Below are 17,943 nucleotides of genomic sequence, written 5' to 3' on the forward strand. Positions count from 1 at the left end.
AGGGGCAAAAATTTTTTTCTCTGCCAGGAGGTTATACATTGGCCATAAATTAACCTTTTGGCAAGAAATTGAAGTCAAAATGAAATGTTAGAGATAGAGCAATGTCCAGGATGCCTCTAGGTAGACATTACAGGGAATAAAGCATAGTGCTCTTTTCAACAAGAAGGTTTATTTTGAGGGTGGCAATAATTCTGAAACCGGTGTTTTGGGAGGGAAAAAAACACTAATTCAATGTTATGTAAAATAGAACTGTACTGAGTCAGGTCAAAATATCAGTTAGTGCCGGTCAAAATACCAGTCAGTGCATGTAGTAATAGACAGGTTAGATGTGAATTGGTCGCCATTGTCTTGTGTTGTCTGTCTGCACTGTCTGTCTGTACTGTTTTTGGTCTGCACTGTTTGCACTAGGTTGCACTCGATACACTTTATGTAGCTTTGTGTTGTGTTGTAGCTCTACGTTGTTTAGTGTAGCACCAGGGTTCTGGAGGAACGTTGTCTCGTTTTTAATGTGTACTGTGTACCACTGTGTATAGTAGAAATGACAATGAAAGCCTCTCGACTTGACTTAAAACATTAAATATCGTTCACTATGTCCATCTACACCATTCATCTTGTATGTCACACTGATAACGGCTAATCTGGCCAACAATTGCAAACCTCAGATGCTATCAGCAGGTGTCTTTGCTTTTTATAAAGTGTCACATAAAAACCTAATAAAATAGTGTCCCAATTGTTGCCTAATGAACAAATAGTAGTTATTAAGCAGCAGCTTTGTCTTTATCCCAAAAACATGCGATAAATCGAATGATTTCCTGCCTGGACTGCAGTGATACTTATTTGAATGACTATCCACTGTCCATGACTTTCCAAGGATATCGTAGCACATAGCCAGCAGCATGGCCAGTAGCAGCTTTTTCTCTAAACTCCTCACATCTGTTGCTGTTCACAGTGCAGCCAGGAACTGATCAGCTGCCTCCTATTGAGGGTGAAGCCGAGAGAAAGTGACCTGGGAAATACGTACCTCAAACGATACTGACCCAATGCTTTGAGATTTATAGAGTGAATGTCTGCGAGTTCATCAAGTTCATTTTCGATCAACAATCATTATCATTACCATTCACATCAACTAGCTGAGCTCTTAATAGATGGTATGGAAAGTAATTTTGAGATTGGCACATCTACATGCATGCTGTCTGCCAACGTTTCCCATTCCAGGTCCTGAAGAAAAATCGTTCAATAAATGTGCCTTTCACATGTTTTAACACACCCACATGAAGGGCTTATTTATTAGCCTATGAGCTGTCTTCTCTACCTTTGGGGCAGGAAAACACGTAAATATGTAATGGGAATTGCTGTATACACTGTGGTTTAGTCATCTCAATGTCTTTTCACCAAAGTATTAAGCCTACCTGACTGGCAAAAGAAATTCAGCATCAGAATAGGGTGATTAAATCGGACTGATACTACAAATCAAAAATGGTATGAGTGATTGGTTTTTATTGATTCAGTGATCAATAGAGCATCAGAGTGCAACAAGTTCAGAAGCCTCCACTGACAAAAATAAAGGTACCAGACTTGTCACTTGGGTGTTACCATTAAGGATAGGTATCGATATCTTTATTGGGTATATTGTACCCCAAGAAGTATGTAGTGTAACTTAAATTATACTTAATTACTGGATAAATTATGTACCTAACAATGTGTAACATTGATAGTAGCATCCCACGAACAGCGAAAAGTACAGTTTGGTATCTTTATTTTTGGTAAAATTGTATTCGTTTAGTAATGATAAATAAAAAAAAAAAAAAAAAAGAAATCTGTCATAAAATGTAAAAATGTCAGGATGTAAAAGTTGCAACATGCATAATATCTAACTTCACTTCGCATCTAAGTGATCTGATAGGTTTGTTTGTTTCTTTCAAGCTTTCATTCTCATTCATTCATTGCGAAATGTCCCTATTTGACGGCACTGCAAACAAAAATGCATGCACTTTCTTTATCCATTCATTAGTAATGTTTGATATGATATGATAGCAGTGTTGGAAAACGATGTAACTGTGTCCTCATCAGCCTCTGATCACTGATAGATGATGAAGTTGCTCGTATTGATGGATTTGGATGGAGTTATACTCACCCCCCGACTCCAGCCTGTCTGAGTTTGGAGTGCGGGGCATTATCCGGCTCCATTGCGGTTACTTCATTCTTTTTTGTAAAGGTTTACTACGGCCAAGACATGACAGCTCTGTGGGAAGCATTTCCATGCCCAAGTATCCCTTAAGATCTCGACGAAGGTCTCAAATGAGCGGAAAAGTGTGGAAGTGTCCTAGTCTACAGCTTGTACTCCGTCCCGAGAGCCGCCGAAGCGAGATGTTTCCTTCACTACTCCCGATACAGTGGACTCCATGAGAAAGCAAGCGTTCCGCAAGACTGGAGCCAAAAAAGATAAGTCCATTTCGGTGAAGACATGATTCTCCAAAAAAAAAAGGGACAAGACGCTTGAGTCGATGTCTAAAGCCAAAGGAAAGTGAAGTGGAAGGGGGCGATGTGGGACGCAGGAGAAGCTTGCCTCCCCTCTGTCGCCCTCAACTGACTGCGAGAAAGACACACCGCTCGCTTCTGCTACTACAAGGTCCCTCAGAAGGTGTGTCTTCTTACAAACGACCATTCATTCAACGTTGCCTTCAAATGAGCGCTCATACTTTCATATGACGCGGATGGTTTTAGCAAACAACATGGAAGGTGTCAGGAAAAGTGCTTCTTCACACGAATGCATTACTGACATACAGACCCAGCACAGGACCCAAACTGTTCCTAAACATTTCCTGATATAAGTTTGTTATAAAATAAACAGCTGTCCAGAAGTAAAACCAGCTGTTTGCTGTATCATCATTTATAGACACATGCTATTTCCATATAATTGAGTTTTTGCAGTTTACATGTTCAAATCAAAGCAATTAATAAACATTCATCATAATATCATCCACATCATCATATTAACATCATATCATCATATCATTCAAATCATAATAAACATCATTCAGATTTTGTAAACGAGGTCATACATTTTTTAGTAAGTCTCAAAGAATCATTAGTATTTTGATGATTCTTTGACACAAGTCACCATTCACTGTACTATTCACTGTACCTTATTCTACTACTGGTAATAACTTTTATCAGTGCAACTATCAATGCACATTTGACAAAGAAACTTTAAACGCATGTGCTCTAATGTCTTTACTCCCTTTTGGAGTCACAGCACCGAACAACCTTACATTTGCATAAACTTTCCTCCAGTTGCCAACAGTTGCTGTTGTTGCTTATGTCCACAGCTTTTCTAAAAAAGATGATTGGTCTCTGGTTACTATATGTATGGACGTTGCTTGGCTCCTGGTCAAGTTTGTAATGGATCCAAGGCAAAAATGCACCTTGGATAGGACACTATCCAGGTTTATTGCAGGGAACTGTGCATACACAAATTCACACCTAGGACAGTTTGGTGAAGTACACCTACTAACGTTTTTGGGAGATGGGAAGAAACTGGAGAACATAGAAAAAGCCACACACACATGTCACAAGTCAGGATCAAGCTTGGGCTCCTGGAGCTTTGAGATTTGTGAAATGAAGCATAATGTACCTGGACCCAGTAATAAAACATCTAATTAAGATAACAGATATAATTAAATTATTTAGATAACCTTATGACTTAATACATATACTATATGTTTACAGCATTTCATAATGAATTACCGGTGCAACAACGATTGATAGGACACGATCCAATTCATTTTCTTAAAATTCAGCTCACTGTTCCATTTCTGATCATGACTCGAATGTGCCAGTGCCGTCCTTTACTGTGAAATTCCTTCTCTGAATAGAGCCCTCATTGACCCGACCTCAACAAACAGGCAGTGAGAGTGTGCAGCAGAGTCCCAACAGAGCGCCAATTCAGCCCGACGCAACCAGATCCCTCCGTCACACACAGAGGGCTCTCACATCTTGGTGCTGAACCTGAGCAGAGTGCACGATGCACGTCGGAAGGCCGCCTCAGTCTTACCTCTGTTTTAGTCAACGCATTCTTACTCGGGGATAATTTAGACCGGTCATCTAATGTCCATTTCCGATTGCACATGGTGTTTAAAATCAGTACAAGATTTTACGAGTATCTTTGGAAATACAAGAGTTCCTAATAAAGAACAAGCTAGTACAAAATGTCCTTACTAGTTAAGAAACAGGCAACAGACCTCAATCTAAACACTTACAGGTGTCGAGCTAAATCACATTGTTTCGTATTCCAGACTTGTAGACAATAATGGATTTCAGATGCTCTTTATGACCTGGTACCACAGCAGATATCATAAGCTGAATGTCTGCTGGAAATGAGAAGATTTTCCTGCAGTAGTGTGGCCAGAAATTCAATCATAGTAATAAAAACCCCTGTGAGATTCATCATCTAAATGTGCACAAATGAAGTCACCTAAAAACTTGAGTATAGTATATACTAGTATATAATGAACCTCATCACTGAGCGATCTCAAGATTGTTTTTCTTCGGGAACTTTACACGTATACACAGCTTTCTGATCTTAAGGGGAAGTTAAATCTTCTCTGTATGCAGACTTTCCCCACATAGCCACTGCAGCTGAGTGAGTGTGTGAGTAGGATAAGTTATCTTTATCCATATGTAAACAGGAAATTTAGTTGAAATATCAATCAACTTCTCACAAGCAATTTCTTTGTGGGCTGCCCCCACTTTGCTCCTACCAGGAAGAGCCACAAACCACATATTAGCCTATCTAAACGTTCTTTCATTCCAGGCAATAGATGTTTTCTTGTGGTGTAGCAGTCCATCTCATTCGTTGAAAGAGAAGATTTTTGATTCAGTCAATTGAAGAGGAATCAAAGCAACTGCTTATAATCATTTAGTCAAATGAAAATTCAACACAGCCCATAAAGATACAACATGAATTAACTTCAAAATTAAATTCATTAGTTGCTAATTACTGATATGGTCAAACAGAATGAAACATGTGTACATGGGTTCTTTACATTTCTGATGATTAGATGATTCTGCAGCCCATAGTAGCCTATATAATACTGTCAGTTGAAGTTAGTCAGTATATTAAAAAACTGTTTCAAACTTTTTTATATTTTTAATAACATCTTTATAATGTTCCAATATATTTGCACACATACTGTATGTGCAAGTTAGTTTGTTGATTTGTATTTGAGAATTAACTTGTGTATGTTGTATTTGATGAGAAGTGTGATTAAGGCTGATGACCTTATTACTTTATAATTGTATTATGAAATTAGTGTTAAGTGTGTGAAACATGCTCTTTGTAACTCGAATTGTCATTTACAGTTAGATTATTTCAAATACTGTATTAAAAAAAAATTGCATTAAAGAATTATTTTGAACCCATCTGTAAAAGGTTTAAAACATTCACATGTATTTTAGAAACACAAATTGGTTCCTAAAAGTGATGAATTTTTACAAGAGATGAACAAGAATTACTGCATCATGAACATTTAGAACAGACAAAAAATATGCAATATCTAAAGAGCCCTAAATTATGTATAGAACTTAGTTGTGTATAAACCACAGTCTGCTAAGTGTGCAACAGAAAATCATAATGCCTTCATGCAATTCACTTTATTCATGCATCAACGTAAAATAAGAAAACTACGCCCAAGTTTTGGTTTATTTGTGCTCTTTCTATCAAATGCTAGCTCTAGTTGTAATGGCCTACTTCATTCACATCTCCTGTATAACAGTTCTATAAATATTATGATGGCCTAATTTTAGCATATTTAACCATAAACCAATTAAACAAGTTATATATTAATACATAGAAAAAGCCTTTAAGAGCATCATTGGAGAAAAACGGTGTGTAATTACAACCAATGAGGAACGAAGAACATCAGATCCTGTAATGAATTGTATATACAGGAATATATGCGAGAAAAAATGTAGTAGAAACACATTCATCAAAGCCAGCGACAGTGCCTTTCTGTAAGATATTTAAAAGATAAAAGAAATGCTAGGAATTAGCTTAAAATTATTAAAAGAAGTAGAATCCCTAGGGGACTTGGTGGAAAATTTAAGTGACAGTGCCAGTTTTCAAAGAGAGAAAAGAGGGAGAAGAATTTAGCTAGAGGCTAATGCTGTTAACAATGCAAGAGAGAGAGAGAGAGAGAGAGAGAGAGAGAGAGAGAGAGAGAGAGAGAGAGACAAGAGAGAGACAAGAGAGAGACAGAGAGAGTAGTGGTCCTTCACAAAGACAAATATAAGCAGTTGTTTAATTCTGCCCCATGCAACTCTTCAAGTGTTTAGGAATACACAGACTGACAGCCTTTAAGAGGACCCTGACCTATTTGTACTAGCATGATATTATGTCATTCAAGTTTTTCTGGAAATCTATTTGGATAAGGGCCAATCTGGATCTGCCAAAGTCTGTAAATGCAATTGTTAAAAAATTATTTGTTGCAGGCAATCACATTTTCCCTGATTCCTCCTCCCTAACTACATTCCAATGAGAAAATATATTAGTAAGTTTTATCCCTATTTCTGTTCTGTGACAAATTATTCAACAGATATTTAAAACATCAGTACTCAAAGCAATGCCAAATGGGACAGTTATTCAAGTTATATAGTATAAAACCGTGAGCTGTTTACCAACCTTTTTCTATTTTCTTCAGCACCAACATTTTTTAAAGAATTTTTATTTAAATTAAAAATTCACTGACTTTCAACTATGATTTATTATTGTGCTACTTTCCAGTATTTACACAACACATAATGATTCAGATATAATTGGGTTCTTGTTAAAAATTGCCAGGCCTCAGGCAAATCCCCAAGAGCCATTGGGTTCATCTTGGCTCCTAACTATACATAAAAAAATGACCCATGTTGGCCAAATTACAATTCATTAAAATTGTTTTAGCTTTTGTTTAAAGTGTCAAATTCAGTAGTTACACTAAAGTGCAACAATAACCCTTTGTTTGGTTTCAGAAATAATGAAAACACATGAGCAGCATATGGTGTTACATCACCCTGGCTAATTTATTCTCTATTTTTTAACTAACACAAAGCTTCATAAATCTTACCTTCATAATGCTTCCTCTTCAGAACTCAGCACTCAGCCAATGGGAATCTCACATGGCTGAAACATGTCACAAGTGCCTGGTTCTCCTCTCATCTCTATCCAAACCCACTATGAAGTCCTACATAAAAGGTTAGAGTCTCCAGTTGCTATCTTTAGCTGGTTGTCCCGGGTTTAAAAAAAAAAAACTATTTGAAGTGACACACAAAATGAATTTGCAGACTAGGCAATAGACGCTCTGAATGTCTTATCCATTTAGTTTTTGGAAGGTTTTCATCTCTTCATGAGGTTATATTAGGAGTGGATTATCTGTTCTGGGATTAAACCTGAAGCAGACATGTCTTAAACTCCTAAACAGGAAAGGTGGATTTTGTGTCTTTTTTTTGTGAAATAAAATGTTTGTGCCTAGAAACACTGGCCAAAATACAGGTAGAAATGCTAGCTCTAACAAAGTCTGTGAATTCTAGCTCACACCTTTTGTAATTGTTCTCAACTAAACATGTGCATTTGTAGTTGTAAATCCTTTAATCCCAATCATGCAGTTATTATACTGCTTTGTACCCATCAGAAATATTTTTTAAATCATTAAAAATGTATTTCCCAAAATATACACAAACTATAAACCAATATTTAGACTATGACCCTGACCAGGCAGTCACTAAAGATGAAGGAAGGAACAAGGTTAATTTACAGAGCAGGGGTCACCAAAATGGTGCCCGCGGGCACCAGGTTGCCTGCAAGGACCAGATGAGTCGCCTGAGGGCCTTTTCAAAAATAGCTCACTATAGCACCACTTACCGGTGATGTACCAAATTTATTTGTTGCTATTCTTTTTTAAAACACACTTGCATTGGTGTGAATTTGAAAATGACAATATTAAAATATAGATGACTAGATATAGATAAGTATCATTAATTATTAATAATAACATATAACTAAAGGTAAATTGAGCAAATGTGTTATTTCAGAAGTGTGTATCAAACTGGTAGCCCTTTACATTAATCGGTACCCAGGAAGTAGCTTTCAGTTTCAAAAAGGTTGGTGACCCCTGGTATAGAGCAATATTCACAATCCTGGTTTTATTTTGTAACGCAAGAGATGAAGGGATCTCGGTTTTAAGTCTTTAGTCTTCACATCCAATTCACAATTGTTTAGGACATATTATTTGTTTTATGCACCTATAATAAGGCATAAATAAACGATTATTATTATTGGCTCAGATCAGACGACACTGTGTGAATCTGTGCAGTGCTTCATTAGCTAAAGTTTGGAAGTAAACCTTAAAAAAGACATGGCAGCCTATTTGGCTAATTTAGCAATCAAACTAATTAAACGCAAATACAATTTGACAATGTGTAAACTTGTAAATAGTTTGGTTGATCTTTTCCCCTGGGTTTTGCCACTTTGTAAATATTGATAGACTTGTGGTTGCTGTTTGGCATACCATCATTAGGATGCAATGCAACACAAAAAACTGTGGTGAGTTGCATTTTATGTTGAATTGTTCCGCAACCGTTTAAGTGAACAAATTTGTTTTCGATTTAGCAAACTATTGTTCGACAGGTGCATTTCGAAGAATTCATGCCTAGACCCTGTGAAAAGTAAAAGCAGATTAGCCATGGCTCTAGCTACTGGAACCTGCACTATTTATCACCCTTGTAAAGCAAATATTTCAAGCTGAGGACTGTAGCCTCATTCAGAGCAGCTTTTCTGACAGCATCCAGCTCAAACTGACCATACCAAAACAAATTAGCTTTTACCTGGACCAAAAGCTCAAAGTTAGCTCAAAGAGGGGCAAACACAAGCCCCAGTGTCCTGACACTAGGTCCACTTGTTGCGGTCTCTGCAAACACATTGCTCCACCAAACTACTCAAACACACCCTTCAAAAATTACCCTGCTACTAGGACACTTTTGTTGTCTGCTACCTGCTCACCACCTCAATGGAATTTATGCCAAACTCTTCACACACCTCACCCAGACAACTGTCCATTGACCAAATGGGTGGATTCACTTTCCGTGTAATCACACTCCACTGTTAGGAGACGATGACGAAAAGAGAGCGCTATTTTAAAACAGTTTGTGTTCTTGAACACACAAGCCCTCTTCTGTCAACCCAGGATGCTTATTCAGTTAGAATCTTTTTTCTTTTTAATGTGAAAGATGCTTATATTAACTGACAATATTTCCAAAACCTTGGAGAGAAACCTTCTTTGTACACAGGTTCCACAACCTGTATTTCAAAAGCACAAAACATTTCCTTAAACATAACTAGGAACACCTTGAAGACTGCAGGCTTATTACCCAGTGGCTTCAGGCCAAAAGGTTGAAAGAGTCTTGAAACAGAATTCTATTCAGGCAAGATTAAAATCTCATTTGGGTCAGGATAGAAGGATTCACTGAACCAAGGCCAGAAATAACTCTGAAGACTAGAAGCCTCTTCATTTCAGGAAAATATTTATTGGGATTGCATGCATGTTTTTAGCTTTATAAACATTTTCATGCCATAATTTTCTTTTTTCAGACAATTTTTATTAATTCCAGAAAACATTTGAACAAGATTTCATGGAGAACTCATTAGCTCTAGTACAAATTCAAACATGTTGGATGAAAATAAGACTTATAACAAACACAACCAATTGATAGTATTTTGAGACAAATACATGTGATTTATTATCCATCTTTCAACTCTTTTTGGACTTACGTAATGATCCACATCAGAGTATAAAGTAAAGAAGTTCAAACTGACAGGGGATTTTAGACAGGCTCAATTACAAACTGCAGAAGAAATTACTTTTGTGAAAAGCTTTGATCAGCATACTTTTTTTCCCTCCTAAAAGTCACTGATGATGGAGCATTGCAATGTTTCAATGAAACAGAAATGTTGCCACTCTGTAAATAGAATAATTGTATGGCATAATCAAGGTTTCCAGGTTAAAAGTAATTATGTAGCAATAGTTTTAGTATGGAAGCATTTACATATTTTATAATAACATAGATAGTATATTTTATATTTGAATATCCGTTTAAAAAAATTACTTCTTTTTATATACTAACTGTCAGCCATATTATAAATAATACCATAATGCTGTGTTTGCTCTTTAACAGCATATTTCTATACATACTGTACATACATATATACATACATACATACATACATACATACATACATACATACATACATCAATATATAGTTTTTATTCCAAGCTTATATGTCATTTAAGTATTCATTTATTTATTTAAAAAAATAAAATAATTTTATAGGTTTCTGAATGGATCATGAATCATCAATTTCCCATGACCCCAAGCCTTGACCACCTCACACTTTTTTTTATTCCAGTTTAAAATGTATTTAAAAAAATGTTTAAAAAAAAAAACATATTTTGTATAAATCCATATTTGTTTAATGTGCCCTGCATATTTTTATTTATTTATTTGTTTTTTAATGTACTGACTGAATGTACTGACCAAAATAGTTTGTACAAGCAATCGTAGATTATTTTTATTACTGAACTTCTGTGCTCCAATGAAGCACAGGACATCACAAAATTTTTTTTTAAATAGAACACACATTATTAATAAAAATGTGGTTGCAGAACAGCAGACACCTCTGAACAATATTCATTATATTATTTTTTTTAAATAAATCAACAAACCAAAATGTGTATTTCACAACCCTATTTGTAAACCGAGTGACCCCTAGTTTGGGATGTCCTGATATGAAATATACAGAAAAAGGTTATACACCATAAAGTAGGCTTATAAAAAATGAATGTGGTTATGGATATGTGCATATCAGTGCTTATTATTTCTATATGTTTGAGGGATCTAAGTATTGCCAAAAATGACTTTTTTCTTTCAGTCATGATACTAAAGAAAAGTCCATATTTTGGGACAAATCCTAGATAATATTAATATTTGGGATGTTTTTGCCAAACAGTGTTTTTCTTATATTGCACTGGAATTTCTGTCTTTGGGCCACCTCAGCTTGAAGTACTATGCAGTGCATTAAGCAGCAAAATGTACAGTCAGTAATCTAATTTACATAATTTCTGAAAATTACATTGCAGTGTGAATTTTAATTGCAGAATGTCAGATTAGCCAATAGAGCTTTAAAAAACAACCTATATTGAGTATATTTTCTGGTTGTATTTGGTGTCCTGTGGTTTTTTATTCATTCCAACTGAGAGCATCTGATCTTAATGACACTGCTCATAGAGGATGCCAAAGTACAGTCACTGAAGAGCAATGACTATGTGGTAATGGATTGTTTTTTTCTATCAATATAATTTTGTGTTTGAATTAGAAAAAATATCGATATCATTTTGTAACTGAATTGGAAAAACTACACATTTTTTAAATTAAAAAAGTGAAATCTATGCTTTAAAACTTCTCACAATATAAGTGTTTGGAGCTACCATGGAATTTATTTAACTTTATTCTGATGTTTACAAAACCTTTATTTTGTTAAGTTTATAGTGTTTATTGAAACATTATAATCTCACAAAGTGGGAACATGAAGTAACATTGCTTTATTTTTATGGCGAGCACCTGGTCCTGTCAAATGGTTTTCCGATTGCTGGACCATTATACAGCCTTGCAAAGCATCTAATCTAATGACTAAACACAGATGTTCTGCCTGACTATCTTTACAACTTCTAGCCCTACATGTTTTAAATTGAATCATTAAAATTGTTTTAATGCCACTATCAGTGACTTTGTGTTAGATTTTATTAAATTGTCACTTTCAAAAGAAACCAATACCCATTGTCACGTCACTGCAGACCTTAGCCATAAGATGGCCACCTTGGACTTCATTTACCATCAGCCTACAATAGATCGCATGACCCTGACACAAGCCATCTTGAAAACAGTCACATTTTTCGTGTTTTAACTTTAATTAGTGTCCCTATTTAATTTCCTCTGTGTGTTTTTTTCAACTAATTCACAACTTTTGTTAACTTTGTTTTTTCCTTATTGAATAAAAAAGTGTCCACCTCCCACTTGCATCTCTATCTTGACCATTACTTGACACAAACATGATAAAAAAAAAAAACAATTCTCCAAAGATTGTTGAATGAACAGGGAACAAAAAAGAAAAGAAAATCCAAATAGGTATAACCATATACAAAAATATTATAAAGTAATATAATACAGTGAGACATTAATGCTGTATAATAAAAAGCAGGTTTTGAATTGAACCCCTGGATTTCATGTAAAAAAAAAAAAAAGTTTGTATGCATCCAATAATTCATCTTTAGTCACAGTTTTATCAGGATTGTGGTGAATATGGAGATATTCTGGGAACAGTGGGTGTGAGGCAGAAACACCATTTTGATGGGGCATCAGTCAACCACAGGGTACTATACACACACATTTGAGGGGCATTTTTGTGTATCCAATCCACCTGCTGACACATTTTTGAGATGTGGGAGGAAACTGGAGAAGTCATAGGAAAGTGACATGGACACAGCGAGAACAGATGAACCTCCACACAGGCAGTAACCTGAGCTCAGGTTTGAGCAGAAATTGTGAAGCTGTGAGGTGGCAGTGTTGTATAAAACAGCCCTACACTATATATAGTAGACAAGAAAAGATGATGGTGGTTCAAATATAATTTCTTTTTGATTTTGATAATTGGGCCTCTAATTGGGGCTCAGTTTGAACATCTTGATTAAGCATTACTGCCTTTGCCAACTACCAGTTTTGATCATACATGTATATGAAAGTAGGAAAGTCTGCTGTGTATAGAAACATTATAACTGCAAGCAGTGGCTGATGACTGTCCTATTAGGTATTAGTTGGTGATTCTTCTTTATTCTCGACGGTGATTTAAATGCATGTACAAGGACATCGATTTGAATGTTTGTACAAGGACAGTATCTTATATGAGAGCTCTGCTTCAGTTCAAAGTATAGTTTTAATCCCATGAAGGTTGCTGTGCACATTCTTTTGAATGATCCAGACATCCACAATAACAGCTCTTTATACCAGATACCAGATCTTGATGGCCCAAAATGGCATCTTCTCACTGTTGCCCCAACAGCATCCTTACTAGGGGTGTAACTACATCATAGGACATAGAAATACATCATTGAGGTTTATACTGTAGATGCAACAGCAGATAATCTACAAAAACAGCAACACTTAAAAGCCATGGTTAAGAAGCAGTTTGAAAACAGAAATAATCCAGATGCTGCTGCAACTAACTGATTTTCAGCCTGTCTTACAAAAATGTTTTCAATGGGCAATCCAGAGGCATTTGTGGAGCTCCTCAAAATTGCGGCAGCTGCCAACGAATGGCCTAAGTATGAGTGGGCCTTATGCCTCCTCCCCTTTCTGTTTTTTGGGGGAAAGCTCAGCTTGCCGCTCAGCAGCTGCTGTTATGGGTGCAGCTAAAGCACTGGAATGTAAAGCAGTCATGCTTACAACTTTTTGTTAAAATTAAGTAATTTCAGTGCATCTATTTGAATCATCCTATAGTAGTTTAGTTTTTGTCATGATAATGAATTTCCCAGTTTGCTTCTGTAATTGTCTGTAATTGAGGTCCCCACAAGAATCTTTTATCTGGGTTTATTTTTCACCATATTTGCTTCCTCATAAACTTGTTCCTGTGTTCTTTAGTCTTTGTTTGTGACAGTTTCTATACCTTTTTGTCTTTTCTCTTCATTAAAGTATGAATCTATGCTTTATTTCCTTGTCTCTAGTTGAGGATCATGTCAATCCAAACACCTCTTTTTCTTTGCAAGTCTCTAATTAATATAATTAGCTACTTATGGAGTCTGAGTGATTGTAACTGGCATACGTTTTCAGCTAGGTGTTTTTCAGGTTTAATACTTATTTTATTAAATTACATTTGTCAATTTTTTTTACCAGATTGTAATGTGTATTTTGTATCAGTATTATCTTATTGTATGTGGACATCCTTTTGCAGTTATTGCTTATTGTGCTCAAAAGCAATTCATCGAAGCCCTTTTTCTAGAGCCACTGAGAAAAGCAACCAGTGGCCCTGGACAAACAGGAAGGATCCCCCTGGTATTTGGTTCATAAACTGGTGAAGCTGTAAAGTGACACAATGAAACAGCTGGTAATGATGACACTTCACAGCTGGACCCTAAACAAGAACACTGGCCAACAGGTACTGTAGAAATACACAGGAGACAGCAGTCTATCACAAGGACCCATGTGGAAACATTTTAAATACTGTAGTCTTTCACAATAATTATAATAGTCAGAACACCTACTGGTATGATTTAGGAAGGTGAGAGGAAACTGTAATACTGTACATATTGATATAACAGTTTGATTTTATTATTAAATTGCTAGCTTGAAAGCCTCTTCATCTTAATATTTTAGGACAATAAAATAAATACAGACCTTAATGATGTCACTAAATCACTAGCTTTTCTTATATATAATTTCAGTGTTGTAGTATTACAGACAAGTTAATAACTTCAAAGACAATAATTCAAGATTCCAACTGAGAGGGCCTCAAGAACCCCACTCAAGAGCTGTGACATAGGCCAAGTTTATAATGAACAGCCAAGCAGATGGAACTCTGAATAAGGCAATTCATTTAAAATTGTTGGAGGCCACCCACCCACAGATCACAAAGTTACTCAGCTTCCTATTTTGGTGAGGTTTGAAATCCATTTTTTTCACAGTTTGCCTTCTGGCATTTATAGTGCAATTTTTGAATCTAAGCATTTAAAGTAGTATGTACATCACTAGTCTTTACCACTTCCTGAAATTTGCTCATCAGTGCTGTACTGATGTAGTTGTCCTCTAAGCTTAAGTGTTTAAGACAACATTGGCTCCTGGAGACAGCCTCAAAGAGAGCATTTCCTCCAACTTCACCGAAATTATTACGATCCAAGTCTATTTTCTGCAAGCTTTCATTGATTTGCAGTGCCTCAGCAAATAGTTTGACCCCTTGGTCTCCCAGGCTGTTCTCATCTAGAATGATGTGGGTTAGTTTATTGTTTTCCCTCAGACTTTCAAAAAAGACATACCAGGCGTCCATGCTAGAACAACATGATTGGGCCAGGCCCAGGTATTCCAGCTTGGAGTGATACCTCATAAAAGTGCCTAATACTCTCAGGCCCTCACTGCCAATGCCATTTCCACCCAAGTCCAGCTCTATGAGTGCAAAGCTTGTCACAGAGAAGTAAAATTGCTTTGGAAATGGTGGTAATCTTGATGCTGCTGCTGTTTTCTCTTGAAGCTCAACTATACCACTAAGCAGCATCTGAACTCCTGCATCACCTAGATGATTTCCAAACAACCTTCACAGAAAAGAAGAGGTTATTAATAATCATAGGGTTATTCACAAGACTCCTAATAATATGCTAGTTCAAATTCTTTACATTATTATCTAATTCAGCTGCAGTGAGTTTGACAGGGTAGGTCAGTTTATTTGCTAACTTACAATAATCCCTTGATCTCGGATTTGGCCTGTAGAAGGTCCAGTAGTACATGAACGCCTGGAGGACCAATATGGTTAAGATTGAGGTTGACCATCGTGACCTCAGATAGGCTATTCTTCAGTTCAGCTACAAAACTCCTCAGCAGTTCATCTGTCACTCCTGTATTTCTCAGCACAAGCTCCACCTCATCTGATGTATTTAAGACCTCCATCATGGCATCCAGCTGCAGTAAATGTATAGAAACACATTTATCATTTATGTGACTTTTTGAAAATGTCAGTGATTCTACAATATGTAAACAGACAGAACTGCTGCAGTGTACTCCATAAAATGAGTAGAGGTTCAGTTCTACCAAATATTGCAGAAATAGTGTAATAACTTGTGTAATATCTATTCGCTAACATAGAAATGTAATAATTAATGATAATATTGTAGTAATTATTAGTTGAGCTTATTGATTAAACTAATTAATTGGCTTAAATAAAAAGATTTTCTGCCCCAATTTTCATTCAATGAAAAGCAGGTTACCTAATCAATTGTGTATTTTTTAATTGTGGGGAATGTCAAATGAAAATGGCCAAATTTCTACTAGCTGATAGTAAGGTTACAGTAAAACAAATAGCCTCTCTTTGCAAAAATGGTGAGCAGAAAAGCATCAGAATGAACAAACTGGACCACTATAAAGGATCACTTTACGACTACTGATGGCTAATTAATGTGAATGTTAGGTGAATGATGATGAATAATACCAGAGTAATACCATAGTACATTTTTAAGTCAAATTTATGTAGTTGCTTATGCAGCATGTATTAATTTTGGTGGAGGCCCAGGTTAACAACGACCGCCACAGGTATTGTTAGCCAACAAGGTATTGGTGAAAATTGGGCTACTGTTGGACAAAGAGGAAGAAGGAGAAGAGGAAGACTTCTACAGAGACGGCAGGAAAAGGAGAAATGTAGGAGAGTGGAGGTTGGGGTTGGTATTTTAAATATAGGTACTATGACTGGTAAAGAGAGAGAGGTAGCTGATATGATGGCATGGAGAAGGGTAGACATGTTGTGTGTTCAGGGGACCAAGTGGTAAAGGAGTAAGACCAGGAACATTGGAAGTGGGTTTAAACTGTTCTACCATGGTGTGGATGGAAAGAGAAATGGTGTAGGGGTGATCCAGGAGGAATTCAGTAAAAGTGTAGAGGAGGTGAAGAGGGTGATGAAGGTGAAGCTGAAAGTTGCAGAGGTGCTTATGCTCCACAAGTGGGTTGTGAGATGGAGGAGAAGGAAAAAATCTGAGCGACCTCTAACAGAAGCAGCCGACAGAAGAAGAAGCATGAACATGTATTCATCCCTTTCTAAATAATAAAAAAAACAAATACAGGGGCCTGCTTTATTTACCAAGCTGTTCAGATAAATAGCTATTGGTTTATTTCATTCAAAAGTAGACCTGCTTAGTGCCAGGAAACTTTGCCTCTGAGGCCTATGCATGGTCATTATTTTCATTTTGGCCACATACACCATGTCTGCTATAAATAATAGCGATAAAACTTGGTTCAGCAAAGCAAAAACTTTGTAATGATTTAATGAATCATGCTGAATTGCAGAGCATGGATTGACTTTGCTTTTAAAAATAGAATCTTGTTTTTTTATGTGCCTATTGTCTCACATTAAATTGTATACCTTCAGTAAAGTTTTCTTTAATAATCTCCCCTATATTTAAATTGACTATGCAGATTCAGATTTTTTTATAAACAGCACTATGCAGTATAAATGTGCTGGATCATTTTTAAGGTATTCAAACAAAGCTATCAATACTATTTTCTTACCTAATACTACCCTTGCTTTTATTTGAACTCAATCCTGAGTAGATCTGAGCTAGACATAGGCTTTAATTTAGTTAAATTCCACATTGTTCTACAGTTGTATATACCATTTTAATTTTAGATTTATGCATGCTATGGCAATTGAACCAACCTTTTTTTGCAGTTCTTGTTTTTTCTCCAATGCTTCAGTCTCTTGGATCTCTAAAAAAAAGTTTATGGTTAAATAATGACACTAGTGTAACATACAAATGTGCAACTGACAATTTTTTTTTTCACACATGGCATTTGTGTGTGTTGAGTTTGTTATACTAACCTTGGGTTTTTGGATCATTACTGATCTTCTCTGACTTTAAATAAGCAGCATTGTTCTCACTCTCTTCGCTGAGTTCTAGCTCGGTAGCTGAGTCATTTGGACGGGGAACCACAGTAAGCTGCTCTCTGAGCTTATTTCTCTCAAACTCTTAAAATAGGTAAAAACAGGTTGGATTTTACAGCATAATTAGAATAGAATAGCATGATCCATTCAGTAGGATCTTAAACTAAAACAGCGGTCTTAAAATCCTTTAAAATATTATTTTCTTATAAATAATTTAAAGAACA

General features: G+C 36.1%; 2 protein-coding genes across 7 annotated transcripts in view; both read right to left on the bottom strand.

The window, feature by feature from the left end:
• Nucleotides 1-2,668, bottom strand: part of col27a1b (collagen, type XXVII, alpha 1b) — a 69,140-nt gene extending 66,472 nt beyond the window's left edge. Inside the window, exon 1 of the mRNA XM_046841773.1 lies at nucleotides 2,135-2,668. Coding sequence (XP_046697729.1) covers nucleotides 2,135-2,187 — 53 coding nt within the window. The 5' untranslated portion in view covers nucleotides 2,188-2,668. The remainder of the gene's footprint in view (nucleotides 1-2,134) is intronic.
• Nucleotides 2,669-14,445: 11,777 nt separating this feature from the next.
• Nucleotides 14,446-17,943, bottom strand: part of LOC124380766 — a 34,227-nt gene continuing 30,729 nt past the window's right edge. For all 6 annotated transcript variants that reach the window (XM_046842014.1, XM_046842016.1, XM_046842018.1 and 3 more), the window contains 4 exons: nucleotides 17,657-17,803; nucleotides 17,495-17,544; nucleotides 15,530-15,750; nucleotides 14,446-15,386 (listed from right to left, as the gene is read on the bottom strand). In XM_046842014.1, coding sequence (XP_046697970.1) covers nucleotides 14,801-15,386; nucleotides 15,530-15,750; nucleotides 17,495-17,544; nucleotides 17,657-17,803 — 1,004 coding nt within the window. In that variant the 3' untranslated portion in view covers nucleotides 14,446-14,800. The remainder of the gene's footprint in view (nucleotides 15,387-15,529; nucleotides 15,751-17,494; nucleotides 17,545-17,656; nucleotides 17,804-17,943) is intronic.

Source organism: Silurus meridionalis, chromosome 27 (genome assembly GCF_014805685.1).
Source record: "Silurus meridionalis isolate SWU-2019-XX chromosome 27, ASM1480568v1, whole genome shotgun sequence".
In the NCBI taxonomy this organism is placed as follows: Eukaryota; Metazoa; Chordata; class Actinopteri; order Siluriformes; family Siluridae; genus Silurus; species Silurus meridionalis.